The 27,738-nt window shown below is 48.8% G+C and overlaps 7 protein-coding genes across 7 annotated transcripts; 5 read left to right on the forward strand and 2 right to left on the reverse strand.

The window, feature by feature from the left end:
* Positions 1-1,824: 1,824 nt before the first annotated feature.
* On the reverse strand, positions 1,825-2,403 carry LTR84_011632 (uncharacterized protein; the record flags this gene model as incomplete). The annotated part of the gene is made up of 1 exon (XM_064855160.1): positions 1,825-2,403. The coding sequence occupies one exon, from the start codon at positions 2,401-2,403 to the stop codon at positions 1,825-1,827; it is 579 nt and encodes a 192-aa protein (XP_064708749.1).
* Positions 2,404-3,244: 841 nt separating this feature from the next.
* Positions 3,245-3,598, forward strand: LTR84_011633 (uncharacterized protein; the record flags this gene model as incomplete). The annotated part of the gene is made up of 1 exon (XM_064855161.1): positions 3,245-3,598. The coding sequence occupies one exon, from the start codon at positions 3,245-3,247 to the stop codon at positions 3,596-3,598; it is 354 nt and encodes a 117-aa protein (XP_064708750.1).
* Positions 3,599-3,788: 190 nt separating this feature from the next.
* On the reverse strand, positions 3,789-4,409 carry LTR84_011634 (uncharacterized protein; the record flags this gene model as incomplete). Its single annotated transcript, XM_064855162.1, has 1 exon — positions 3,789-4,409. One exon carries the CDS (start codon positions 4,407-4,409, stop codon positions 3,789-3,791), a length of 621 nt encoding a protein of 206 aa, XP_064708751.1.
* A 682-nt stretch (positions 4,410-5,091) lies between these two features.
* Positions 5,092-6,983, forward strand: LTR84_011635 (uncharacterized protein; the record flags this gene model as incomplete). The annotated part of the gene is made up of 2 exons (XM_064855163.1): positions 5,092-5,309; positions 5,363-6,983. 2 exons carry the CDS (start codon positions 5,092-5,094, stop codon positions 6,981-6,983), a joined length of 1,839 nt encoding a protein of 612 aa, XP_064708752.1.
* Positions 6,984-7,542: 559 nt separating this feature from the next.
* Positions 7,543-7,887, forward strand: LTR84_011636 (uncharacterized protein; the record flags this gene model as incomplete). Its single annotated transcript, XM_064855164.1, has 1 exon — positions 7,543-7,887. The coding sequence occupies one exon, from the start codon at positions 7,543-7,545 to the stop codon at positions 7,885-7,887; it is 345 nt and encodes a 114-aa protein (XP_064708753.1).
* Positions 7,888-16,482: 8,595 nt separating this feature from the next.
* Positions 16,483-17,796, forward strand: LTR84_011637 (uncharacterized protein; the record flags this gene model as incomplete). Its single annotated transcript, XM_064855165.1, has 1 exon — positions 16,483-17,796. The coding sequence occupies one exon, from the start codon at positions 16,483-16,485 to the stop codon at positions 17,794-17,796; it is 1,314 nt and encodes a 437-aa protein (XP_064708754.1).
* Positions 17,797-25,965: 8,169 nt separating this feature from the next.
* On the forward strand, positions 25,966-27,305 carry CPR6 (peptidyl-prolyl cis-trans isomerase cpr6; the record flags this gene model as incomplete). The annotated part of the gene is made up of 5 exons (XM_064855166.1): positions 25,966-25,984; positions 26,039-26,106; positions 26,167-26,176; positions 26,233-26,487; positions 26,539-27,305. 5 exons carry the CDS (start codon positions 25,966-25,968, stop codon positions 27,303-27,305), a joined length of 1,119 nt encoding a protein of 372 aa, XP_064708755.1.
* Positions 27,306-27,738: the final 433 nt, after the last annotated feature.

A 27,738-nucleotide genomic window follows, 5' to 3' on the forward strand; every position in this document is an offset into this window, starting at 1 on the left:
CTTGTGCATATACATTGTAGCTAGGTATGTAGATACCTGTTGCACAGCAGCTACGGAGTAAACTTCCTATTCATATCTGCGATGATGCATTGATACAAACTGCCTTGTACTCATCGTGGCCAGCATGATGTTGCTCATGGTCACTGTTAAGCATTCCATGGTTCAGTTAAAGCAGTGCAGTTATTCGCAGCTTCGGTTAACCTTTTTCGCTCAGTGTTCTCTGGAAAAGCAAAACCAGCCACAACCTCCACCAGAGGGATTTTCGAGAAGCATGGCTCCTCAACCCAACATCTCTCGTAGAATCCATCGATTTGACCCTCACAATCACAGCTGACTCAACAGAAGTTACAGCAGCACAGGATGTGAGAACAGAAAGATTGAAACAATGACGACAATCGGTCAAGCGCGATTGAGGCTCAAATGTGCAGCAGGGTCAAGCCATAAGGAGAATGCCGGAACAAAAGCCCGTGAAAACCAGGAGATTAACAATTCATCCAAATCAAAGGTAAGGTGACATGCAAGAAAACCATTGCTTGATCAAGCAAGGACACAGCATGTTTGCTGTGCCAGGTACGTCAACATGCAAAAATTGAGTGGTATGATCACCTGAGGGCGGAGGCTGCCGTAATCATCACACCACGACTTTGATGCCTCTGGCGTGACAATCCCTCGAGCTGTGTACAAGCTACAACGACAATCAACACCACCACCACCACCACCGAAAATGACACGGCTTTCGGCGGAATATGGCTCACTCTGGTCGAACATGCATTTCCTACTTAAGGTCTTGCGTGGGAATTCGTCTATACATACAATAGGTACACACAGACACCATCACCATCAATAGAACAACGACAACATCATCACCTTCCATCACACCAAAACACCCTCAAATCAAAATCAACTCAATATCCCTTAACCACACAAAACCCTATATACTCCAAAAATGACTCCTCTCTGCTGGAAAGTCGCCGCGACGCCCGCATCGACACACGGTCTGCAGTTCCTGGGATTTTTCAGCGCAGCATTATTACCCACGGGTCTGTGGATATACATGGTCCGTGACCCCGCCAGCGTTGCTCTTGGACAGAGAAGGGCAGCGAATCGAGCTGCGTGGAATAAATAAATGATTGCCTGTCTCCTCGACCACTGCGAAGTATGGTCACGCATCAACGGGGCGTTTGAATGATATGCTACTTGCACATACATACACTTTGTTGCTTCGACATTCAACGGCGTTTCATGGGAGATGGGATATTGGAGAAACGGCGTCTTTGTCGCTTCCGATCAATTCGAATGGCTTGCATCACATCGCATCGCATGGCTGGCTGGCGAATACTGCATTACCCCTGTACTGAACAATCGATCAGGACCAATATATGGGTCAATTTTCATCGGAAGAGAACGAATGGGAAAGCATATATCCGACGTGTCAGCATATACTGAGGTTGGTTACAGACACAATGGCAGAAGAAAGCGAGAGGTGCGGTCCACCGATAGAAGAAATCCTCACCGCTATGGTTTGGGCAGAGAAGATCACGGCTTTACAAAGTCAAAGATAGAATTGTGAAATGATGATCATTAACCACCAACATTGATGAGCACAAGAGTACTTTTCTGTTCATATGCCAGTGTGGTAGCATATTGATATCATACTGATATCCCCCCAAAGGAGACTACCCTTAATGGCATTGACTCAGACTGGATCAATAATCTTCTGTGTACCCGAGGCTCCACAATACTCATTCCAACCATACCGTAGATACCCTGATGAGGCGCAACCCGACGCCTGTCAGGAGAGAGTTCCATGCATCTTGCTTCGATCTAGCTCTTCTCGTCCATGTTGCCATCTTGCTGGGAGAGTAAGGCATGTGCCATTTTCCAAGTCTCGTGTCTCATGCTTTCCATCTCCGCAGCCTTGACATTGATGGTCTCCTGCATCTTTCTCAACTCTAGGTTCTTATTCATGATTGACTCGAATTCGACTAGGGCCTGGCGTGCAATCTCTTGAAGTTCCTTGGATTTTGTCGACACCAATTTGAGGACGGTCGAACACAAGACACATGGTTCATCGTCAAGTATAACCTCCTCATCATTGGGCGTGATTTCGGTGATCTCGATTGCAGTGTGGTCAACGCTCTTGGTGGCAGCAGTGTGCTTCTCGTTTCCAATGCTGCCCACATTATTGTCGCGTGGAGCAAGGACAGGTGGTGGCGAAAGCCAAACGGTTGATGAGGTCATGTTCGTAGGATGGACGATGCTGAGATTTCCGCAGCTCAACTTGCCCCAAGGCTTTGGCTTGTCACAATGCTCCCATAGTCCAGCTTTGGCTGGGTTGAAGATGAGAGCGGCAATGGGATCATGATCAGGGTAGGGGCAGATATGAAGCGTGTATCGGCACATTTTGGGGAGAGTGGAGATTCTTGTTTGTTAGGATTTCGTATTGAAGGGTCACCGTTGTTGGTGATAGACGGTGGTTAATGGTTGCTGCAGTGGTGAAGAGTGATGCCAATTGAAGAGGATTCCAGTACTTGTAGTATCAGGAACCGGCAATTAAGCATACACAATTGAATCAGATCAGTGGGTGATGAGCGATTGTTGAAAAGACTGATAGTTGTAGTGTGTGAAACAAAGATAGACTGAAGGTTGACGTGTTGAGATGGAGCAAATGACAAGGGCGCGGCTTGTGAGCTGTTCCTGCCACTTTGTCACCGCATCCACGAACGCAACAACAGCCGTTTTTTCACAACTTGAACGCGTTCGATGTGAATGCCTCCTTCCGCACCAAGAGGCCTGTTTTCACAGCTGAAGCCTGATCATGAGATGATATTCATAGCGACCCTTCACTCTAGATCTTCACACTGAGCAACGCCGAGCATCTCGAAAGTCCAGATCCTAATTCGACAAAGTATTTCTTAACCCGACAAGACTTCCACCTCTTCTGCCATCTCATCCACTCAGTCCTATCTCTCCCTCAAGCAAGCTTACCAAAACCTGCGCTCTGAACCCGTTTATTGGTCTTGTCGGATGTGATACAAGGTAGGAACGTATGGAATCACTTCTTCAAGGATCCGACCGCTGACAGTCTTGGCAGATATTGACCAAACACAGACTCATCAACATCTCGAAAGCTCTCGACCTTCAATACAGTCGGGTGAATCCTCCAAGATAACTTCCTGCCAGTGGAAATCCTTCGATGCCTATCCTTCAACCAACCAAAGGCTGTCATTGTTAAAGCCTCAAGATGTGCTTCGCCATCAAGGTCGTTTATCTCGGATGTGACAACCACACGCGCCATATTATGAAACAATGTAAAGGCGGCAAGGAATGGAACCTTAACATGCGCGTCATTGAGTGTTGCAACGGCTTGCAGGTTCCAGAAGACTGGGTCATGAGTCGTTGTCCTTTCTGTGAAGAGTATTTTCAATCTCGAAAGGTAACACCACCTCGAACCAGGGCTGCTTCAGTTTCGATCATGGAGGGTTTGGATGAGAAGCGACATGACTTCATGAACACCAGCGTCGTGGAAGAGCCTGTCACCACACATGAGAAGGCCTCGATCAAGCCAACTTTCTTGCCTTATCGCCCAAAGAAATGAGCTAGATGGCAGAACAAATCTTCTCATATTGGACTGGTTGATCCACGTGAGCCACGGTGGCTGTCTATCAAGCTGCCGGCATGTGTTCTGGATCACCATGGCATCATTGGTCAGGTATTGGGCGGCAAGTGACATGCTGTGTCTCAACAGATCGGATTTGGCCCAAGAGTGATCACTCAGCATACCTTACTTATACCCGCTCACTTATCCAGATCGCACTTCTGCAACCATAACGAATGATATCAGTGATGGGCTCATATGGTTTTGCTTCTTTGGCATCGTTCTCCAGCGCATGATCCAGATGCTCCAACTCCTCGTCGCGAATCCTTTTAATGTCATCAATCAACACCTTCAGTTCCGGGTCCAGCTCTTCTCCTTTGTCTTTCAGCTCCTGCATCCACCGAAATAGTTCCCGTACCTGACCATTATAATGATTTCCAATCTCAGTTTCGACAGCTTCTGTGCAGGCCATTGCAGCCTCCCTACCCATCATGCCCGTTGTCCATCCCAGGACTGACGCAGCTGCCTGCCAGACAGGATACATGGCAGTAGGTCTAACGCGGTGTTTTGCCAATAGTTCATTGAAAGTTTTGAAATGTCCAGCTTCTTGATCATACATGTGCTTCATCAATGATCGCAGGTGAGGGTGTGCTTTGACGACCGGTGGTGTCTGGGCTGTGTATATTAGAGTAGCGGCAAGTTCGCCGGCTTGGTTAACACGCAGGGCACTGTCAAGAAATCTCCGTTGCTCGTCCGAAAGTGGCGTCCTAGGTGGTGCTTGGGACTCAGAGTTGATATTCTGTGAAGACATGTGCCGCGAGACTGGGACATGTCTGCATGTTATAGGTCGGTGAAGAAATTGGCTTGATAATAACGATAGTCTTTGATAGCGCATGGTGTGCATGTTGGATACAAACTCGGATTGTCATCTACTGGCTGCAAGAAAGTGAAGCGTGGTGACTTCAATGATCGAAAGTTATGTGGTTAACCTGACTCAGAATTCCACCGTAATTGATATCAGATGATGATACTACGGCGGATCAGCACGAATCATGCAAAAGTGCGTCTGCGACCTACTCATGACTCGAAAGATTCAACCTCGTCTTTCACTTTTGTTTGTGTTCCTGTTTCTGTCCCTTCTCTCCTCCCTTCACTGTCCATTGTTCTCACATGCGGCTTTCACTACTTGCTTCACTCTCTGTCGTTCTATTTACCCATCTGCGCTTTATAAAACTTGACAACTTTCTTTTCTTTGAGTGATCAACTGGGACCTTTGCGCCATCCATCACTGTTCAGTCCCGCATCTGCTTCCTCCTTGTTCCCTTTAACCATCAAGCAAGAAACCACCATCAACCCCCTGGTTGATCACAATCTATCCGAGCCTTGCGCCGCCATTTATTCTCAAATCTATATTCCTTATCACACGTGAAGCGCATTGTGTCATCTGTGTTGCCTATAATTCCTTCACTGATCACTTTCCTACTGCCTACACAATGGCCGACCTCGATGCGGAATTACTTGCTCTCGCTGGAGGAGACTCCTCCGGCGAGGAAAGCATGCCTTCTTCCCCTAAACGCAAATCACCTTCGCCATCCCACTCAAAGAAACCTTCCAGAGAATCCCCGCCACCCGATATGGCTCGAAAGGGTGTCGCGAAACCTACAAAGCGTGCTAGACGCCGCAAGAATTACTCTGATGATGAAGATGATCTGTAGGCTTCTGATCATCCAAGAGTAATCGGCGTCATGCTGACATATCATACAGGTCGTCGTTATCTCAGCATTCCGAGTCTGCTTCCATGTCTCAATCTGACTCCGAGGCCGACTTCAGCCCAGGAGCTGACAAGCCGATCTTTCCCTACGAAAAACTCTACTACGATTCTGCAGACAAGACCAAGATCGATGGTCTCCCAGAAATTGAGCGAGAAGAGATCCTTGCGCAACGAAGTGAACAAGTCGAACGACACGAGCAAGATCTGACTCTGCGTCGCTTGGTCGCAGCTCGCGCCAAAGAAGAAGCCAAAAATGCCGCCAAAAACAAGCGCAAGGCAAGCGCTGCCGATTTAGACGACGGTCAGCGGAAGAGCACTCGACAACGTACAAAAGTGGGAGGCGGTCGAGTTGGAGAAGCCAGCAGTGCGATTGAAGCATACAAACTTCAGCGAGCAGAGAAGAATCTTCGGGATGAGCAGCGCAAAAAAGATGGGTTCTCCAGGAGACCAGCATCACCGCGCAACGACTACAGTGACGCCGATGCTGACGCCGAAAGCGATAATGACTTTGAGGAGCGGAAATATCGAAAACGAACGCCGACACCACCTAAAGATGATCCCACCGCGGAACTGGCCGATATCCAGAGAGTCCGTGTTGGTCGTGACAATTTTGCTCAGGTCTGCTACACTCCTGGTTTCGAAGATGCCATCACAGACTGTTATGCCCGAGTTTGTCTTGGGCCTGGTCGTACTCCAGGTGTCAACGAATATCGACTTTGCTTGATCAAAGGCTTCACAAAAGGCAAACCATACGCGATGACTGGGTCAAATGGCAAGCCTTTCCCTGTCGAAATGTACATACGAGCTGGACATGGCAAAGCCGAGAGACCTTGGTCTTTTCTCGAATGCTCAATGTCAAAATTCACGGACGATGAATGGCGACGCTACAGATCAACTATGGCCAATGACGACTTGAAGATGCCTACCAAAGGTCTAATCAATTCCAAACTTGATCAAATTCACAGACTTCTGAACCATCGATACACGGACAACGAGATCTCTGAGAAGTTCAAGAAGCAAAACGAACTTCTGGAGAAAATATCAAGAACTCAGGAAAAGGAAAGTCTTCGAGAAAAAATCAGCCAAGCCGCTGCCGATGGAGATGATGAAGCTGTGGCAGATCTAGAGCATCAACTCGAGAATATTGTGCCGATCAAGCTTGCCTTCGGCACGACTCTTTCACGTCCGGAAAATACCTATGTCAACAAGGAACAAGAACGCTTGGCCGAACTCAATCTTCGGAATCAGAGGCTCAACGCAGAGAATGTTCGTAAGGCACAACTGGCAGAATTGAAGGCACGAAAGGTGAAGAAGAGACATTTGGCGCCAGGAATCGAGGAGCTGTTCGAAGGAGGAAGTGATATCAGCAGGACTGGTACACCTGTAAATGGTTCCGGTACACCGAAGGCTGCAGCGAGCATTTCACGAGCAGCTACACCCAACCCTTTGGCAACCTCAAATGGGGCCCCTCGCAGCTCGACACCCAATCCGACCCTCTTCAAGCCAGTTGCAGAGAAGAAAAAGACGGGCCTTCCCACCATCAGAAAAGCAGCACTGGATGATGAGATATTGGCAAGCATGGATCTTGGAATAGACATCGACATCGATATCTGATCATCGACTGGTCTTGTATTCTTGACTTGGGCTGCATTGGAGTATAGGAATCACGAACGGCACATCTTGAGATTATCATCGCTGGTCCACATATCAGAACTCACAGATTTTCATTCATAGTGAATTGGTGAAATGATCATTGAGCTTTATTGAGTAAGTGAATGAAGTTTGACTCTCAGTAGAGAGCTACAGATCTTCACAACAATCAGACTCAGCCTAGCATTCACGTTCCTACTGAGACCTCACCTCACTTCACTTCACTCTCTGTCCATTTCCATTCATAGCTTTTCACTCTCCTCGTAAGGATTCCTCACTTTGATTCCATTCTTTTCCTGCCATCTTTTCTCTCCACCACTCTTCTTCCTTCTTTGCCACAATTCATCTGCATACCACTATTCCCTCTCAACCAAACCTGCCAGACGATTGTGTTGTCAACTTCCTCATCAACTGAAATATCTTTGAAAGGTTTGTTCCACTCTCTGGGCTTGTGATCTGTAATCCCCTTCGACTTGAAAGTTGAAACTAACTTTGTGATAACTAGACCACTTTTCTCTTCAGCATGGCTGGCAGTCGCCCTGAGCACCAGAAACCCAATCAATCCGACAACAGAGTCAACAAAAAGGTCGTGAAGGTGAAGACGAAGGGCAGAGAAGGGGTTGAGAAAGACATAATCGATGTCGAGGAAGTGCAAATCGTCAAACGAAAGCTCCGAAAACTTCCCCGTCTCATTGAAGACGCCACATATGTGGAGGCTGATATGCTACGAGAGAGCGTCACACGTCTCTGCTCAGAGAAGGTTACGCTCATCAATCGAATCACGACTTTGCTGCGTGAAAGCTCCACGGCTGCACTGCGCGAGGCTGCCTTGATTGAGCGTGTGGCTGAGCTCGAGACACCGGCGTGAGAGAAGCAAGGGTGGGCAACGCTATGCCAGTGTCTGCCTCCCCCAACATACATACACACCTCTCGAGATGTTGGATACACTTCCTGCGGCAGAAGATATTGTTGGACAGCATGGTGAGCTGGCTCTTACCACAGTTGGAACCACCAGAGAGATCAACTGCGGCGAAGTGTTGTGCAAAGGCAGCTTTCGCCAGTTGCATGCGCTCCCAAGAAGGAGTGATGCCTATGAGGCAGATTCACATATGAGCTGATGACAGACACGCATTGAGCCTGTTCTCTCAATCCTTTGGACAACAGCACACAACTGCGGCTTTGCAAAGAGGCCAGCTTAAATATACCCCAATGAAGGAACGGGGAACTTGCATCAAAAGCCCAACTGGGCTATGATTGCAACAACGCCAATTGGACATCAATCGCATGCGCATGCGTGTTTTGATATCCAAAACCACATACATGCACTGCACCGGGCGGAGCGAAGCAGTGCAATGCCACCCGAATGCGTTCCAGATATACTACACTACTCTGATCATACAGTCTGCAGAGACAAGCACATAGCCATTCATTTAGAGACAGAAAAGAAAAGATCTTCAAACTTGGGACTCTTTCAGATTCCTCCCTGCATGCATGCATGCCTGCCCGCCTGCCCATTCCAGTAGTTTTCGAGTGTACTGGCACCGCGCCTGATGCGTACTTGATCCCACATCAGGCGTTCTATGGTCCCTGATTACTCCCCCCAGAAACGGTCCGCGAGGATCTTACCGCACAGCTACTTGTCTCAGGCAGACAAGCATGTGCATACTGCAGAGGGATCGTGGACGAGTGTGTATGACTGAATGACTGAGTGGGTGTGTATCGTCAGCGGATCCAGCCCTGGGCCTCGCTAATGCCTGATATCAAGGAGGTTGGCTGTGGAGTCAGCATTGGAATGATCTGGTGTGGGCCGAATTATACTCCGAATATTTTTCTGTCGGATTTTTGCCACGGCATCGGTACCTCGAGATTCTTACCTCTGCGCCACTATGGTTTGGATCAACTTTGAGATGTCGTTCTTACTGTCATTCTGACGGAGAAGAGATTTTGATTCTAGGAAGAATATTTACTTTGGCGGCCGCTTTGGTTGAGTGGTATTACTGACAATGACGCCGAATGTTGATATACGACCCTGAAGGGGCGAAAACTAGTCATCGTGGAAGCCTTGCATTCATAGGGACCATGACTACGATAGAATGATTCTACGTGAGATAGAGATACAATTGGGTGTCATGATCTACCTCATGGTCAACCCCTTGTGATGCGAAAGCCTGCATTGTTTTATGATCGTGCTCATGTTCATGTTGGTCGTCTCGCTCCTATGGTCAAGCGAGCACTTGTCTCATGCACAGTATTTGGGGTCCGAGGCTCCGAGGCTCCGAGGCTCCGAGGCTTCTGCCCCAGCATCCATGTGTATTCATCGGAGGATAATCATGGGAAATGATTCGTCACTCCCCGGATGATTAGCATTGGTAGGAGTCATTTTTGAATATGCATTGCAACACATTCCTCTTTGAACGAAGAGAGGATATATAACCGATGGGGCATGGATTGGGTTAGCTTGGGCATGGAGAGGAGCTAACACGGAAGCACAGTTATTCGGGTGCTGGCAAAGGCTGAAGGCAGGAAGCTCCTGTCTTCCTGTTCTTCCTTCGCCAGATTGAGCGTTGCTCGAAATTCTGTGTTCTACTAACGGAAATCCGGCGACGGGACTCCGTCGAAGATTCAAGGAACTGGAAAGGTTGAATATGGACCAGGATCGTCCGAACACCAGAAAATTGATCAGCACGCAGGAGGAAGCCACCATCTGAGTCAGGCAATGGCCTAAAAGATACAGAGTGGGTCGAGGAGTATCCTGGCTTTGATCTTGCCGGGCGGCAGGTCAAAGCGTGAAGTTTGTAGATGCTTAGCCTCAACGACGCCTAGAGCTCGCATGAACTCAAGCGGGAGAAGGAGCAGGAGTTCCTGATGGTGGGCTACCTAGGTATGCCTGAGAACTAACGAAGTCAGCTAGGTGCATCCGGGCTGGGCCAGATGTACTCGTATGATAGCTCCTTCCTTTGCGCAGCCTAGTCGGAGGGATCTGACATACCTGAACCGAGCTTCTCGAGTAGGATATCACGAAGAATAGGAGATGCCATGTATCTGTGTGCGTTAGAATCCGTCACCCATGTCGGGTCCACGATCTTTAAATCGGTACAGGGGAATGGTCACCACAGCCACGTGCCACTAACTCTGACTTGGATGGCGAAATAATCACTCTAGCCATCCAAGTTGCTGTAATCATCAACTTACGGAGTTGGTATGGTTACTTGGATCGAGCAAACCAAGAACAAACAATACCTGATATCTCGGGCAAGTTTGTTGCCGGCCGATTCTCCGGATATAGGTATAGGGGCTAGAGAGCCCCTGCTAGTGACTGATAAGTAGTATACAAGTGGACACCGAGACTGCTTTCACGGGGCGAAGTTGTAGCACCGGTGCCGAAGAATGGGATCGTACGAGGCTGTGTGAATAGTGTGATCTATTCACTGCTTTCTCTAGTATTGGCTACCGAGTACCTAGGTGGAGAGAGTGCGTCTGATTTGGTTGCGTGCAAGCATCCACGTTAGAATTTCTGATCCAGCTTGTGCTTCTCTGAGACGATGGGGTCTGAAAACGGATATAGGAGGATTCCATTGAAGCTGGGACCCAACAGGAATCCCTCGTATGATCACTCCGAAATAAACCTACCATTTTAGGATCCTTGCGCTGTGAGTGTCTCTGCTGGATATTTTCACATTGCGAGTATATCGCTAGTCCTCGATAGTGGCAGGCCTGTTTTGCTGTGCTCTAGACTGAATTGTATCATGAGACATGGCTGATCATCGCAGGAAAGAATGACTTGGCAAAGGGGGCGAATTATGTTGTCGGGGACCGATACTTCCGCTCTGGAGGATGACGCGTATCACTATCGATATGCCCCTGGACGCTGTGGGTGCTATCGATAAGGGGTTGATCATGGATAAACCTCACTTCAACCCATTCAGGCATAGGGTGGAAACTTTGTTCTTCCTTCAACTTGAAATTGACCATGCATACGAATGTAGAATAGCGATTGTCGTCCTTTCGAGGGGTTTTGTGCGAATGTGCAGAAATCAGTCAGTTGTTATTGGCCCTGATGGAGCCAACACCAGGAGGGTTTGGCACCAGCCATGGAATTCGGTCCATTTGGCAACTGTTGATCTGCACCAATTTTTGCATTGCACGATACACCCTCAAGTCCTTGGATGTGCTTCAAGTCTGAGCAGCATATGGCCTTTAGAGATATGAAGTTTGAAAGCCATACCACTGTCTTTCATTGCAATAAGTCACATCGTACAGGGAATGAGCGATATCAGGAACGCAGGCTAAGGTTTCAACTCCTTCCTACCAGAAAGGGTTCGCAAGTACCTTAGTGCTGGCTCTGGGGGAAATCTACCATGGGAGTATCATTGGTCAAAGTCTGCTCCAAGCAGTGGGTGCAACTAGCTCTGCCAGAGGCCAATGGGCATCAGATTTCGACAGCATTGATATTGCTCATCCTGTTGTCTGCACAGAGTAAGCACTTGTCAATAATGACCCCGGGATCATATGCGAACAAGTGGGTTTGTGCAATACGATGAGAACCCTAAGTATGAGGAAGCATGCACAGCGCTTCTGAAATGCTGCAGTTGGCTGGTAGAAGAAGCGAGGCCATTGGGAGGTAGTAGATTAATGTTACACAACGGGTCGACCTACCCCTCGGCTACCGAAACGTGCAAGTTGCAGGGCCATGGGGTATGTGAACAGTTTATCTTGACATTTCATCGAAAGTTTATGAGTTGCGAAGATGTCTCGGGAGTTGGGAGCTTCATGTAGGTCAGATCATTTGTCAAATCAATGTTGTGAGTGTGTAAGTAAGACGTGTCTGGAGAACTTCGCTTGGGGTCGATGAACAAGTTCAACTTGACGGCGCATGCATGTTTCGAATTCGTCTAACGTGTGATGGGATATCAAATGGTTAGGTGCAGCCACTACTGCATATGTTTGATGACAGAGATAGTTATTTCGAGGTCAAAGAGCCTTGCTCTAATGCTACAGTGGTTTAAAGATTGCCACTCCACGTTGTCAAGTAGTAACAAAGATAGCGGGCGCCTAAATCTCGTCCTCAAAGTGGGCTTCGATGGCGAAAGGATTGATTCCAAGGAACAGGCTTTCTCGATCAGTAGAGCCTCCAAGCAATCCACGTAACGACTGAGATATAGTACCGGTCAATGAACGGGAGTACATAGGATTGAGAATGATGTATCATCAGTTGGAGATTTCATGCCGTCCAGCATCCCGTGTCCCTGAAACCCTTCAAAAGATTGGTGTTCGGCAAAACTTGTCGTAAGAGCGGCCTGCATATTTCATTAGACTCAACGAGAAAGCTCATTAGGCGATAGAGAGGATGCTACAAGATCGACAGAGAAGATCACCCCGTGTGCTGTGTACGGGCCACGTACAAGTCGGCACCGTATAGCCAAATCCAGGGAGGTTCGAAGGATTTGATATTAGGCTGCCTATCGATAAGCAGAACTAAGCTTTTTCCAGGTGGAACTCCTCCTGGAGCACAGCCTGAGTGATTCGTAGAATCAAGTATCAGCAAGGGAAACTGAAACGGTTGGGCCCAAGACTTGGATACCACGCCCGTGCTACCCTCTTACGAAGTACGGTACTCCGGACAGAATTTGGTAAATCTCTACATTCCAGTCAAAATGTCTATCCATATTGCTTGTCATGATCCACCAATATCAAAGGCCATCATTAAACCCAGTCGAGGAGTATACCCACCGATCAACATAAGAGTGGATAGAAGTTGAAACACACCCCCTTGCTTTCCATAATTCCGGCAATCTTGAAAGAACCACATCGAATGATGAGGAATGCCAATGGAAGCGAAATGTTATTGGCATAGCCGAGGATCTTTTGGAGCTGTAAAGGTAACAACAGCAGAAGCGACAATACTCGGTATTGACTACGATACGAAGTACGCAGGTCGGATCTACTCCGTACAGTTGGAAAGAAATGGCAAGAATCAATATTATCCTGCAAGTTCAGTCCCTCAATCCGATGGGTGATTCAAGACACGGCTTGCTTCAGGATCCAAAGTCCAAGCTTGCTTCAAACATGCGATTGATTTGGAACTATTGTCTTCGCTAAAGTAGACATCGATCGAGAGGGCTGCATTTCGTGTACAGGTCTCAAGCGGAGTACAGGTAGCGTTAGTGCTGGGGTGCTCAAATAGGTGATCACGCCGATATACACTTCGTGTTATGGAGCCATAAAAAGGCTCGAAATCGGTTGTTGAGCGACATCGTTCAGGGCTGCTCAATAACCTATTGCACGTGTTCACGGTGGAATACGAGCACCTGACTCGACCATTGTAGTTGATGAACGCGAGGAAGAGATACAAAGCCGGTCGTGCAAAATTTAGTTGAATTTGGCCATGTAGTGTGGTTATCCGATTATTGTGCCAATTAGTGCAGTTCACATTGATGGCAGTCTGACCCGTAGATGCATTGCAAACTTGCAATCTGCCAATTTGGAAATTGAGCATCAACGAAAGAGTATATGTTATTTCCTATATGCCCACAAATCAGCAAATAACTGAGGTTGAAACTGAGATACATTCCGAAACTGCCACTGCAATTTTCAGAAACCTGGCTCGAACCTGGTTTTCGCCGGAAGGCCGAGATTGTGGTTGGTGTCAAACCAGCTTCCCCAGAGTTTTCTGGCGCGCCACAACCCAATACGCGGTCACGCTAAGAGTGGCCACTCATTCTGTCAATCGGCATTTCTCGCGCCGTTGTCGCCGACGCCAATCTGTTGTTTATCAAACGCCACTCTGGAGCAGAGGGACCTGCCTCTTGAATTAAGCGGGGGAACGGGCTCAGAGTCAGAGCTAATAGCCCACACGGCAGGCCACAGAGAGGTAGGAGGGAGGTATCCGTACTCCGTACTCTGTGCGAACATTGTCAATTGCATTGCTAGTGACGGATTTCTTCACGCAACGAGTATAGTGACTCGGTTGTATGATCGAATAGAACCGTTTGCGACAAAAACTTAAGCACGCTCGCCTATGCTCAAGCAGAAGCTGTAAGGAGAAACAGGGCAGAGAACACCACACTGATGACGTTTGATGCACGCAACCGTCGAAACTCGCCTCCGATTCACCTGCGATGGTGCTTTCTCGGCATTGGAGTTTAGGGGACATTGCTCTGGCCAAACGCCGGATGCGCCACAGGATCCGAAGGTGTCATACTATACGGATATTCCGTACACATATGAAATTTCCTCTGCGCCAGCCTGATAATCAAATGCTTGAGGGAGCCAAGATTGAAGCCACAAAGACTTCATCATCCAGAATGACTCTTGACAATTTACTGGGGAGGTTGGCGTGCGCAATGCTGGTGTGTTGTGTCTTGGAAAGTGATGCCCACTCCGTCATCAAGTCACCTGGATGCGTCCAGTGACTTTGAAAATCCAGTCGAAGGGAAGTCGGCGTCGGCGAGTCGGAGCGCCGTCCACCGACTTCTTGGCAACCGTAATTCTCTGAAGGCGCCAATGACAGGACCATCACCACACAATTGCTTTCAACCTGATGTTCAGTGCCTTGGTTGGAGCATCGATCGTGGCGTTAAGGAAAAGTTTAGTACTTGTCTCAATAGCAATGATCAATGCCTGAGCGTGTGCTTGTCCAGGGAAGGACTGGAACTGGGTTGATCGACAGGTCGAGCTTCTTCCAGGTCTCACATAGTTCCGTAGTAGTGATGTAAACAGGACACTCTAGCAGTACCAACCATCTCATTCTTGGAAATGTGCAGAACCATTCTGACTAGACTGCCGATGAAAGGGCCAGTAACTACGAAGTATGTTCCGTACGAGGTGTCGCTAACCGGAATGCATTGCATTGCTATATCGGTGCAGAAATTGCAAAGCTGTCTCTATATCCGTACATGCACCTACCTAATAGCCACGGCGTGAGTTCCAAGGCCCGTTGAGGGCAAGACATATCGTTCCCATCATTAGTGATTCGTTTAGACACACCTATTATTGTCTCTCTCGTGCATGAACCGGATTGCCCATCTGCTAGACATCAAGCCATATCGAATGTCTCGACGACCGTGGCTGGCCCGCTAATCTCACTGACGTGACCAGCAGAAATGTCGGGTGTGCTTTTTGCAAGATGCAGGCTCCCACAATAATGCTCGGAGAATCAAAATCAACAGCCGGGTCCGAGTTAGTATCGATCGCCATTGGAAATGCTAGGCAGGCCCAGCAACTGGAGACGGGCAGTTTTCATGAGCAGGGTAGGAACAACCGGAAGTGTGTCGGGAGTAGGCGCTAGGTCCTGATGATCGCAACGTGTGATGATCAGCACTGCAAGCAGGTTTATCCCTAAGAGTTACTGATGCACGAGCACAGTTCTCTTTCGTCGTGGCCTATAGAGAAAAGCCTCAATTGAGCTGAGGATATTTGAGATATGATTTGATTCAACTTGATTACAGTAATTGTAGCTACGTATGCTCTAGTCAGCAAAAGATATGACGAGATCAAGACTTTTGCAATCGATTGGCGTGAACAAAGTGACGAGTCAGAGGACAGTCAAGCAGTGCTGAGCATTGGCCTGAAGCAGCCCGGGACGAGCGAAAGACACAGCTTAGTCGTGGGCTGAGAAGGCCCCTTCGGCCTTCCCTTTGGGCTGAGGGTGCCGCCTGTGCGCTCTGGGCAGGCCGTGAGTCGGCGAGCGAGAAGGACCAAAGGCCCTGTGGGCTATGGCGCTTGGATTGGCAGGCCCGGACGCAGAGCCAGGGGGGTCATCTTTAGCCGAGCTTCTCTGCACAGAGTTTGAACAAGGGTCATGGGTGTTACGCCAGCTGACAAGGGTGAGGCATCAAGTGGAAGGGATGGTGGAACCACGGCGACTGTGGATTCCGTGTCACCTGGGGGTGGACAGGGTGGACAGGGAACCTGGCTGGCTGCGAAGAATGCATCGAGACTGGCCTGCTAACTTGTTGCCACGCTCGTCCTTCGTCTGGCTTCTGGCTCTGCTGGACCATGGACCATGGCATGGCATGGACCCAGATTCGCTGGTCTGCCAATTACGCATTTGTCTACGCAAACCTTTGTGGCGACGCTCCTCCTGCCATCATCCCCAAACGGGCCACTTTGTCGGGAAGACCCCGTTTCAGACGACCGACCTAGATATACTCCATCACTCACCCTCCACTCTTCACCCTCCAGACTCTTACCACTGTACAAGTATACACCAGACCCAACCCTATACTACCACTCTTGTTTGTCTGTCTCATCTAAAGTGTCCTCGACGCACTCTTGGTGACTGTACAAAAGACCTCATCAACCACATTTGTATTACTTGAGTTTGTTCGGTCCGCTCTTTGTCAACCCGCTGCCGGCTTACTATATTCCCTCAACCGAGGATCGAATATCCCTCAACCACCAACAACAGCCCAAACACACTATATACTCGCATCGTATTCACAAGATTCTCAAGTCCCTCACCATGACGGACTATAACTACCCTCAATCTCCAACCATGTCACAAGATCGACATATGGGCTCCATGGCGGCTGCTCTCAGAATGAAACTTGAGGGACTGCCTCAACTCAACATGCACAACCTCAGTGTTCATCATGCACAGCAAAAACGCCTCTCACTTGAACCCAACTCTGCAAGCTCATCTCGCTCAGCACACTCTTTCAGTTCTCAACAATCCGACGATACTGATGCCACAGATATGACCGTCACCCCCAACCGATCCAGGGCAAGCACTTTTGACAACGCCGAGAGAATTACCTCGCCTTTGGTACAAACAGTACAATGTAAACCGCCCTTGAGAGTCGTCCTCGGCACAGCCTCAGTCGGCTCCAAATTGTCCCCTCTGGCCAAGATCACAACTGTTGAAGACGCCTCAAAGTTTGTGTCACTCTTCCGTTCAAGAGGTTATGCAGATATCGACACCGCTCGTGCATATCCAGTTGGGCGGGGTGGCACTTGTGAGAAATTGCTGGGTGAGGAGGAGCTGCGATTAGGCAAATGGGCCAACGTGTCAACCAAGGTATCCAGTTTTATGCCTGGATCTCATCGTGCTAAAAACATCGCCATGAGCATTGATCGATCCTTAGAGGCTCTCCACACCGATGCAGTGGATGTCATGTATCTGCATGCCCCTGACCGAGCCACACCTTTCAAGGAGACTTGCGAAGCTATGAACAAGGCTTACCTGGAAGGCAAGTTCGAACGATTCGGTCTGTCAAACTACTCCGTCGAGGAAGTCGAAGCTGTTGTCAAGGTATGCGAGGAGAATGGCTTCGTGAAGCCTTCTGTCTATCAGGGACAATACAATCCCATCTGCCGTGGTGGCGAAGAACGGTTGTTCGAGGTTCTTCGGGAACACAACATTGCCTTCTATGCTTATAGCCCCTCGGCATGTGGCTTTTTCTCCAACAAAGTGTCACGAGCTTCCACCAAGGACAAGAACAGCCGGTGGAACATCGCCTCGCCTCTCGGTGCCAAATATGCTGGCGATTATTTCCACGACCCTCTCTTCGCGGCTGCAGAACTGGTCCGACAACAAGCCAGGAAGTACGGCATCTCAGGCCATGCTGCCGCCCTTCGATGGACAACATGGCACTCTCAACTGGGTGCCGAGTATGGCGATGCCGTCATCGTTGGTGCCTCCAGAATCTCTCAACTTCAAGAAAACATGGATATCCTTGAACACGGTCCCTTGCCCGAGCCCCTTGTGGAAACTCTCAACAACATTTGGGAGGACGTCCGCGCATTCGAAAAGGGCCCTCGCTTTTCTTTTGTTTAAATTGCATGATGAATGGTCTACTATGGAGTCACGACTTGTGATATCGCATTTCGGGAAAATCATGATTGGCGTTTTATGGTGATTGTTCTTTACTGGGAACTACGCGGGAAACCCATACTTTCTACTTCTTTAAGGTCCCTCAAGTGCTGAGATGGATCGAATTTGTTACGCGTTCAGACAACGCCTATTACTGAATTGGAGTGAAAGTTCACTGTATGTGTTACGATACCCTTGTGGTTTGTATGGAAGTTATGGCAATGTATTACCGGTCTCTGGAAGACGCAGGAAAATGGACAGAGCCGGAAAAGGTCCACGAAGCAAGTACAAATGTGGCGAGTACGAGTACTATCCGACTCCCCCATTATGAAATCAGAAAACCAAAAATAGCCAGAAATGCAAAGCAAACAATCTGAAATGGTTGAATCTAAAAATCCTCAAATGTCTTCTTGTTCGTAACTTCTCACCAGTCGACTGGCCCGCCTGATTTTCGTGCTTGACTATCCTCCCCTCCTTTTCTCGTCTAAGTGCTGACAAGTCTGGCTAAGGGTGTTCCTCACCCGACGCCCACAACGGCTACAATTTGATGATTTCTGGCTCGCTTACGGAGAGACCCTCCTTACCTCGTATAGAGGGAGAACCAACAGACTGGCTGCACACCCCTCCACCCATGCGTGCCGTGTTCTGCACGTTCCGCGTCGAGTTGAGTCTTTGTCCCAATTGGTATCGACCAGCAAATCTACCGCACCAAGAGTTTTCCGGGGCCCTTGCTCTCTGGTTTAGTCGCCCGGATGCGTCCAGTTAACCCCGTGTAGTCCCAGGCGTGCGAGCGCTTAGTTTGCATTTTTTTGCTGCACCAGAACCTCGGAACCCTTCAGAGAGCCAACCATGATGGACGACTCTGGAGGACAAGACTCGGCGTGTTGTCGACTGTTTGAAAATGAATCTCGACTGAGCAATGCACCATACCAGTATTTCGGTATGAAGATGTAAAATTAGGGCTTGCACTGTGAGTCCAACCAGCAGGCTTCGGTTTGATACTGAATACTTAATACTAGGCTCTAAAGTCACAGTCTGTAGGCCGTGGTAACAAATGTCACACCCGTGGAAAAGACATCAACCTAGGACCACAGTCTAATGCTCAGTAACAATGATAATACTGGAATGCACACACGAACGCCATTTGTCGCAAAAGCAACTACGTTTCGGGAAGCCTAATATTTTCACTGGATCGTGCCATTCGTCGTGAAGCGGCCTTAAAAATCTCTAACATCATTACCTGGCAACCACGGCCGCTCTCTTTGACTGGACATACTACCCGAAAATGGCTCAGGCGTCCACGGATAGATTTCCACCTTCGTTGAAGTGGACGTACTCATTCTCGAGCGAATCGAGGGGTGATTTTCCAAATACTGCTCCTCCTGTTTGTACTGCTTCTGGTTCCAACGGTCAACCCTCAAATCCCTCCCCCGTGCGCACGCAAAGCACCGCTTCAACTCCTAAATCCATTGCATCCTGCGTCATTGCTCATAAAGCCTTGGCAAAAAGTCAATCGAATCGTGAATCGCAATGGTGCTGCACTTTTAGGGAGTAGTGTGCGAAACAAGTTTTTGGGATGTGGACAAACTTTTCGGTGCACAAAATCGAGAGATCAGCGGACGCCCTCTATCCAACTCTTTCCATCCCGAGACGAGCGAAATCCTTCCACGTGGTTGGAGGTTGCTGATCACCTCACACAGCACGCCACAATAATACCCCACCTCGCCCAATGTGGTGGGGATAAACGAGTAACTGAGCAGTCAACCAGTGATGGCTCCTTCAGGCTCGACGCCCATCGGAAAAGCCCAGCAAAGATCACATCATTATTTTGTTTGCTGAGGAGAAGGCTTCTTCCTCGTCAAATACGAGGTTTTCAGCCTAGTCCTATTCAGCCTCACAGCGAGCGACAGTAGTTTTTACAGCGCTTGCATGAGAGCCTCGAGTGTTGTTGGCTTCTGCTCGTCTGTGGCTTACCTGAGACTCATGGCGGGCATACCGAAAGGCATAATTGACGCCTCGATTATGCATTCACCCCTTTCACAGCCTCTTCCCTCTCAAGTACGAGGTACCAAGGCACCTCAAACCTTCAGAGCGCCCTTGCCCTTCTCCCTGGACTTACTTTGTTTGACTTTGGCTGTTTCCGGAATCGTGGCTGACACGCGCATCGACGATCTTTCTCGCAAACGTTCACAATTGTATTCCAGCTGAAGCAAGTCAGCTTGGGTGGATCTGTTCTCAGACATACTCATACACATTGGGCTCGTCCTTTCCAAATTGAAATGAAGTATTTCATGTCAGCATTGGCTTATCGAACACCCTTATCAGGGGCTATCGATAACGATAGAATTCGCTTATGGTAAGGGTGGAGAGGCGAACCGGCCAGGGCTAACCCTGTCGATTTAAGCGTGGCGCTTCGCCCCCAAAAGTCGGAGTGTCTCTCCTGAATTTGTTATTGATGATGCCCTCGCTGTTGCCCACAGCACTTTCCACTACTCGAAACTTATGAATCCCAAAAACTTGAGACGCTGTCTACATCCACAACGGTCTCACTCAGCACATAAGCACAGCTACAGGCGCTAACTTCTCAGATTGGCGAGGCGATCAAAATCTCGATGAATTTTACCGATTTGAATGAATATGCTTGTACAGAACCTTCGGGGAGTGCTATTCAATCCCTTGATGGAGTCCAAGAAGGATATTCGTAAAGAGCTAGGCAGAATGAAGCATCTATCTCTTACACTGCCTCTATGAACCAGCACCTTTCGATGGGAGGTGGAGCTACATCAACTTCCATAGCGGTTGATAACTGATCAGCCTACCTAATTGCCACATCTCAGTTCTCACATCCTACCTACTTCCCTAAGCACTATCCGCCCCACTGCTGTTGCAACACACCTGAGGTATGACCTCGCTTGAAGTTGCGCTTTCTTTAATTCAATATTGATTTCAAAAAATCATCAAAGAGACGTTCGTTCCAGGCTTCGGGAATACGCCGAGGACGGCCACTTGTTGTCACGTACTACTGGCGACTGCCTAATGCGGCGACTTGAAAATGATCTATGTGGAGCCACAGTGCTTGCATTCTTCGAATACATTGCGTCGAGAGTCTACACGTCTGAATTCAGTAAGTACTTCTGAGGCAGATCATGCGCCCACGATCCTCCAACGTCTCTACGACGATAGATCCTTCGCATACCATGAAGTGTCAATTCGACTCGACCAGACCCTCGTTCTCGTTTGTGTCGTTCCCCAGACCACGTGTGCCAGAACGATTCTGCCACTACATGCAAGGGGCTTCATGTCGTATACAAGCACATTCCTAACGAACACAGTCGGTACGCACGCAAAAGTTCCCCCTCTGCACACAGACCAGCAAGGCCCACGCGATGGGCAGACCGGTCTAGCCTTACTGAGGACACGAACATACAGATCACTTACGCCATGCACATGGACTTCATCTCTAGGGTGTGCACCGAGCTACAGCCGGCTTCACCAAGTCCCCCGATCCCCGATTGTTCATCAAAGCTCGAGCCCTTTACTGTCTGTGCTTCGTGTCAAGGCGAGTGTACGACTTTTACCTGAGCTTTAGCCGCGAGCTTTGACCTTCTTGACCTGAGCCGGGATACACAAGCGACGTTCGATGTAGAAGTGATAGCTGGCGCGAGTTCAGTCTACACGGCATCCCGGTGTGCCGACAATCCGACCTCCCCACTGGCACCATCGCAGCTGGGCGTCAATAAATGTGTGGTAAGCTCTTTGACGTGAGGAGCCAATCTACAGCGTATGTCGACGGAGACTGTCCTTCCAGGAATACCGACACTATGGTGTTTACGGTATCTCAGCTCAGAGCTCCAATGCCAGTCAGTCTTAGCTTTTGCCGATCAGCAGTTTCTTGAACACCAAATGTTGAGACGACTGCGAGCCTGCGTCAAACCTAGTTGGCCAATACCAGCTTCTATCTAAGTCCGTATTTAGAGGAGAATGCTTTTCTAGGGGAAATTAACAACGAGGCTCCATATTCCCGGTATAGCCAGTCATGGTGTACACTGTCCTTCGACTGCACGTCATGGACTTTCTATCACCGAGACGCATAAGCTACACTCCTCGGTCGTACCAGTGCTACCAATGATATTTTAACACATGAGGTGAGCCCCAGCGCGTTTCTTCCAGACTAATCAAGTTCCAACCACTCGTTGAACTTCAAAACTTGCCCAACCTGTCCCTTTAATTCCACCCTCTAACCTCGCATTATGATGTGGATCGGCGTCGTACCAAGCACAAGCGATCTCAAATCGAACTGAGCCCTGGACCGTTCGCGAATCCTGCCGGGTGCTTTTGTGACCGACTCACCCTTGCTCGTCGTCGGCCCGGGGTGCATCAAGGAAAAGCTGGTCGAAGAACCTCGTCAACCGCCGTGTAATGTGACAGGGAGGTTGAATGTCAATGTCGTCTGCTTGTGCTGCATTACGTGGCCTGCAGTTTCGTGCCATGTCGCCGAGCAATTTAACATCGAGTCCTGCGCACAGCGCCTGCCTCTTTGTGTAACTTGGGCTACGTCTACCCGTGGTGTGGCTAGGAAATGGAGATGTGGTGCAGTGGCCTGTAAATGGTAATAAGCATGTTGGGGGGCAGATGCCGTCTCGGTGAGCCAGCTTCAACGATGGTGCGAGGATTTGGCATTCCTTCAATGCTGGGAAGCGAAGGGAATCCGAGTTGATGTCTTCTTGCTCTAGAGTTTTCGCATGTGGAGTAGAAGTTAGGTAAAGGCGATTCGCGTCTGCAGCTCTAGACTAGCAAAACATCCTTGGACAACAAGATATAGTCCACATGTTACGTCGATAGCACATTGATAATGTTTCATATCTCAGGCGCAGCTGATATTACACCGCAAGCCCGCTGCTAGAGTCTCGCCTCTGATAGCACAATATCACCACTACTCTCACCTTCGTAGCCCTCTCAATTGCAACTTGTACCTCTGTCGCGGCTGGGAGCGATCGTGTCCAGATTAAGTCTCTCCCTATCCCATTCATTACACTGAGAAGCCATCAGATCGGTCGGACCTCCGAGTCGAACGCATCTTCATATGGTTCAAGAGTAAGGACTTGGGAGTTGAATTCTCAAGAAAATCTTACAGCTGTGTCACAACACATATGCAGGATAAGAAGTCAACCGTCTGCAGGCCGCCAGATCAAACCGAAATCTGCCTGCAGGCAGGGTTGATCAATCGAAACATGGTGCTCTAGTGTACAGGTCTAGTGTCAAGGCACTCTCACGCATTCTCCCCGCCTGTGTGCGAGGTCGCTCATACAATTCATGCCGTACAACGAAGCAGCTCCTAGCAAGCTCTGCAAGCTAGAATTTAGCTAGAGACTGGAACAGCAAGCCACAAAAACGGCTTTGCCAGCGGCCTATGCATGCCCCCTTGAATCGACATCCCTTGCACAGGCTCCTGCTGAAAAAGCAGAGAGCCTGTATCTCAGCAAGCCATTGTCATCAACAGCCACCATCAACAAGTGGTGAAATGGTCATGCGTGTGGTGAACGCTTGCAGTCACCAGGATCTCAAAGAGACGAATACACGCCCTAATGCGGTTTGGCATGCTCTTGCCGAACCTGAGATCACAATCATGTCGTCAATGATATGATTAGCGAGAGTGGGTTGAGCATGTCAAAAATAGGACAGAGCTGTACGAAGAGTCGGGAATAGCTTCATTATTGGATGATTCTGAGCGGAAGTGTGAATGTTCGTGTAGACCACGTACACCCTTATTAGTTCTGTGCGTCTCCTTGCTTCAACCCTCTTGACTTGTGCGAGTACCTACCTTGTGGAGCTGAAGCTGGCAAGATAGCTTGCATGGACTGAGAGTACGTGTAAGTTCGACGTTGGATCGACGATTTAGAGGCCAACTAAGGTTTGGAGCACGCAAACAAATGCCGGAAGCTATTTTGTCCACGCAATTGGCACGCGTTACCACACCCTCGGGGACGACGAGGCAAGAGGCAGTGCAAAAGTAGCTTAAGAGAGTCTAATGAGCTAGTCAGATTCAAAAACCTGGAGAAAAGGATTCTGGGTAATCCATGCTTGTGGCTCTTGGGCTTGGCTGATCGCAGACGCCGAGTGGGACAAAGTCCAGCCCAGAGTTCGGAGAATTCGATAGGCGTAGATAAGGAAAGTGTGACCCACAGCAGCCAGCCGTCTAAGACATGCATTGCATAGAGTTTCCTTTCACAATTGTGTTACTTAGCCGTGGCTGAGAACAGATCTAGGTGCGGAAGTGAATCTGTGGTTGTCTGTGTCTCCTGCAGGTGGAGCGGGATAATGCATGATATCCCTTAGGCGAGGGGGTTCAAGCGAAGTCACGAGGGTGTGTGGCTCGTATTCAGAGTTGAACTTGGAAAACTGATTACTTTCGGAAAGTGTTGAAAAGCTAATAAATTAGATTGGCCAAAGCATGTGGGAGGTAAGGGAAGTCCCAGAATGTTTGCAAACAAATGCTACCGCAGAGAATCGACATCTTCCAGAAGTAGAAAGAGCTCAGCCTGACTGTAGTGATCGGCATACACGTGGAGGTTGATGGACTGTACAACAGCAAAATATGCAAACAATTCGGTCCGCGCCTAGAACTGTCGATGGATTTTCGAGATGGGGTGAAAGCGACTCCGCTTCGCGCTGATCTAAACGTGGCCAGACTCCACGAGTATGGCCTTTTGTTGAACACGCGAGGTTTACTGCAGCTCCCAGAATAATGTGGTGTGGCATAGGATCTCAACCAAAAATGGAAGATTGTTGTGTCGATCAGCTTCCCAAGTCCGTACCATCCGGAGTTTTGAGCGAATGAGCAAAGAGGCAGTAGAGTGGACCTGCCTCTTTCGAATAGTGGTTGGGACTAATTGAGATCGAAGGTTTTGCCTGTATCTTGAGGGAGAAGAAATGAACATGCAGTCGTTAATTCACTTGCAAGTGCCACAGAAACAACGTTTCCACCTTTTCGATAATATTGAGCTTTCACAATGGACAATAGACGCAAGTATAGGCGGGAGACTCTGTGAATTTAGGGCGTCTTGTGACTTGTCCGCATTCTTCAGAGGACTACCTTGCGAAAGTAGTGTCAATATTCATCTGCATCTCCAATGACAATAGCAACGTGTCTCGACCACAGCCTCGGACAACTCCATATATCTTTTAGAGGCTGATGACCAAAAATGAGTGTTAGCCATCGGGATCAGCATATTAATTGTTGAATGAGTAGGTTGAAGAAGATGGGAGTTGAGGGTCCCGTGTTTTCAGATTTCCAAGGCTGGGAAGAGGGTTATTGATGCTAACCAGCCCAACCTACGAGTAAACAATCATGTAAGATATCTCCCTGCTGTCAATATGCTTGGCTTGCAGCATAAAGAGCGAGTTTCTTGCCGGAGCTTTTAGTTTGTCTCCTCAAAATGGTGTGAGCAAACAAGCGGCCTGAATAAAGCAATCACGCGTGGTGCTGGATGACACGAAAAGGCGGGAGCTGGATGCCTGAACGTAATTGATTAATGGACGTAATACTATTGTTTGTGACAGTACCTGATGGCAATCGTATTAGGTAGCCAGTCATCTAACCTCACCATAACAAATGAGGCGCAAAATCGTGGCAGTCCAGAGTATATCCTGGGGCGATGTGACGACCTTGAGAGAGATTTGTTGGGGCTCTATGCATTCCGGAGCACCAGTTCGTGAAGGCTTTGAGTCGGAGTCGTGTCAGATATATCACATAGCAACGTATTGAAAGTTGACGAGGCTGGTACAAGAGGTGATGTTGCGAAGGGAGAGCTCGGCACACCTTCCTCAGAAGTTGAATGCTACCCCTCACTCAGAGTCTTGGCGTGACTAATAAGGTTAGCCTTAACTGTACCCCTCACCAGGCACCTTCGGCACATGATTGGCGCAGCGTCAGTGACCGCCCCAAGGCTGCGGAAAGAAGATTCAAGAAACACCGATCTTTGTGTGTGCGCAGACAAGCAAGGTCTATCACAGGCTGCAGGCTACTCACCTGAACAACTCTCACTTACTTTGAGCGCACGCTTGCTCAACGTGCGTATCGTGCAGCACAGCCTTTTCCTGAGTTTCCATCGACCCTAGTGACTGGGCAGCATCATGGCAGACTCGAAGACTGGTAAGGCTTGGGCGGGATTTTCCCTAGCCAGCCCACAAGCTAACAATGCCTCAGGAAGATCGCGTGTCTTCTTTGATATCACCATCGGTGGCAGAAACGAAGGCCGAGTAGTCTTTGAATTGGTGAGTATTCCGCTGTTCTTGCTCTCTTTTTCTGTTCCTCAGACTAACTCACTACAATAGTACAATGACGGTATGCCTGATCATTGCCTGTCCATTATTCCGATCGACTAACTCCTGTGTCCACAGTCGTTCCCAAGACTGCCGAGAACTTCCGCGCACTATGTACAGGCGAGAAGGGACAGGGCAAGGCCGGCAAACCTCTTAGCTACAAAGGATCCATCTTCCACCGAGTCATCAAGAGTTTCATGATCCAAGGTGGTGATTTCACAAACTTTAATGGCACTGGGGGTGAATCGATCTATGGAGAGAAGTTCGATGATGAAAACTTTGAGCTGAAGCATGACCGACCATTTCTACTTTCTATGGCCAACTCTGGTCCTGGTAAGATATCTCAAGACATCAGTTCAGTTCAGTTCTGGACTAACAAGTTAGGCACAAACGGTTCTCAATTCTTCGTGACTACGGTTCCTACACCCCATCTTGATGGTAAACATGTCGTCTACGGAGAGGTCATCAATGGCAAGAATATCATACGGAAGATCGAGAACCTGCCCACCCAGTCCGACAAGCCTGTTTCGGATGTGGTCGTGGAAGACTGTGGACAACTTGAAGGCGAGGGCTATAGCACAGCCACCCAGAAAGCACCCGACTCGACTGGTGACCCCTATGAAGATTTTCCGGATGACCAGGGTGAAAGCATGAAGGGCGAGGAGTACTACAAGATTGGCTTGGACCTGAAGGAATATGGCAACAAGGCTTTCAAGAGCGGCGACATTGAGACAGGCATCGAGAAGTATCAGAAAGCTCTGAGATATCTGAACGAATATCCCGCTGCCAACGACAATGATCCAAAAGACCTCCAAGGCAATCTCGAGTCTTTGCGGTTCACCCTTCACAGCAATTCCGCCCTGCTCGCCAACAAATCAAAGCGATATGCCGAGGCACAGAAGTGGGCTGGTTTTGCCATTGACGCCACCCCCAAGGATGCAAAAGACACGGACAAGGCGAAGGTATATTTCCGACGCGGACAGGCTTTAGTTGCGACTAAGGACCTGGAAGCTGCATTGAAGGACTTCGAAACCGCAGCTAAATTGGCACCCGAAGACGCAGGTATCAAGAACGAGTTGGCCAAGACCAAAAAGACGCTACAGGACAGCATCAAAAAGGAGAAGGAAAGCTATAAGAAGTTCTTCAATTAGACAAGCAGAGAATCTGCCCTTCCTCGGCACACACGCCAAGATGAGCGATGCTATGCTGATCATGACACATGTTGTTTGCGCTTATCCATGCGGCTAGTGGTTTGTGTGTGAGCCAACTCAAGCATGCGGAATGGCCCTGCAATGATATTAGTCTGTTCCCGACAGACGAACAGCCAGATGAGAAATGACTTAAATCTCGCGGGTTATGGTGGACAAGCACCAAATCGGCCTGGCTTACCGCTCTTGTCCCTGAATGTGGAGTGTTACTCTTAATGACAAAACAATTCTAAAGCCTACATTGATTCTCTCTGGCTAAGAAGCCTAACCCCAAGAAGCCATCTCCTCAAGTCCGACTATCCATCACATTGAACCACAAACTCAGACTCACTATACCGCAGCCCAAGCATGAACTAACTCACTTCTCTAGAACGCG

Source organism: Exophiala bonariae (genome assembly GCF_035927105.1).
Source record: "Exophiala bonariae strain CCFEE 5792 chromosome Unknown scaffold_6, whole genome shotgun sequence".
NCBI lineage: Eukaryota > Fungi > Ascomycota > Eurotiomycetes > Chaetothyriales > Herpotrichiellaceae > Exophiala > Exophiala bonariae.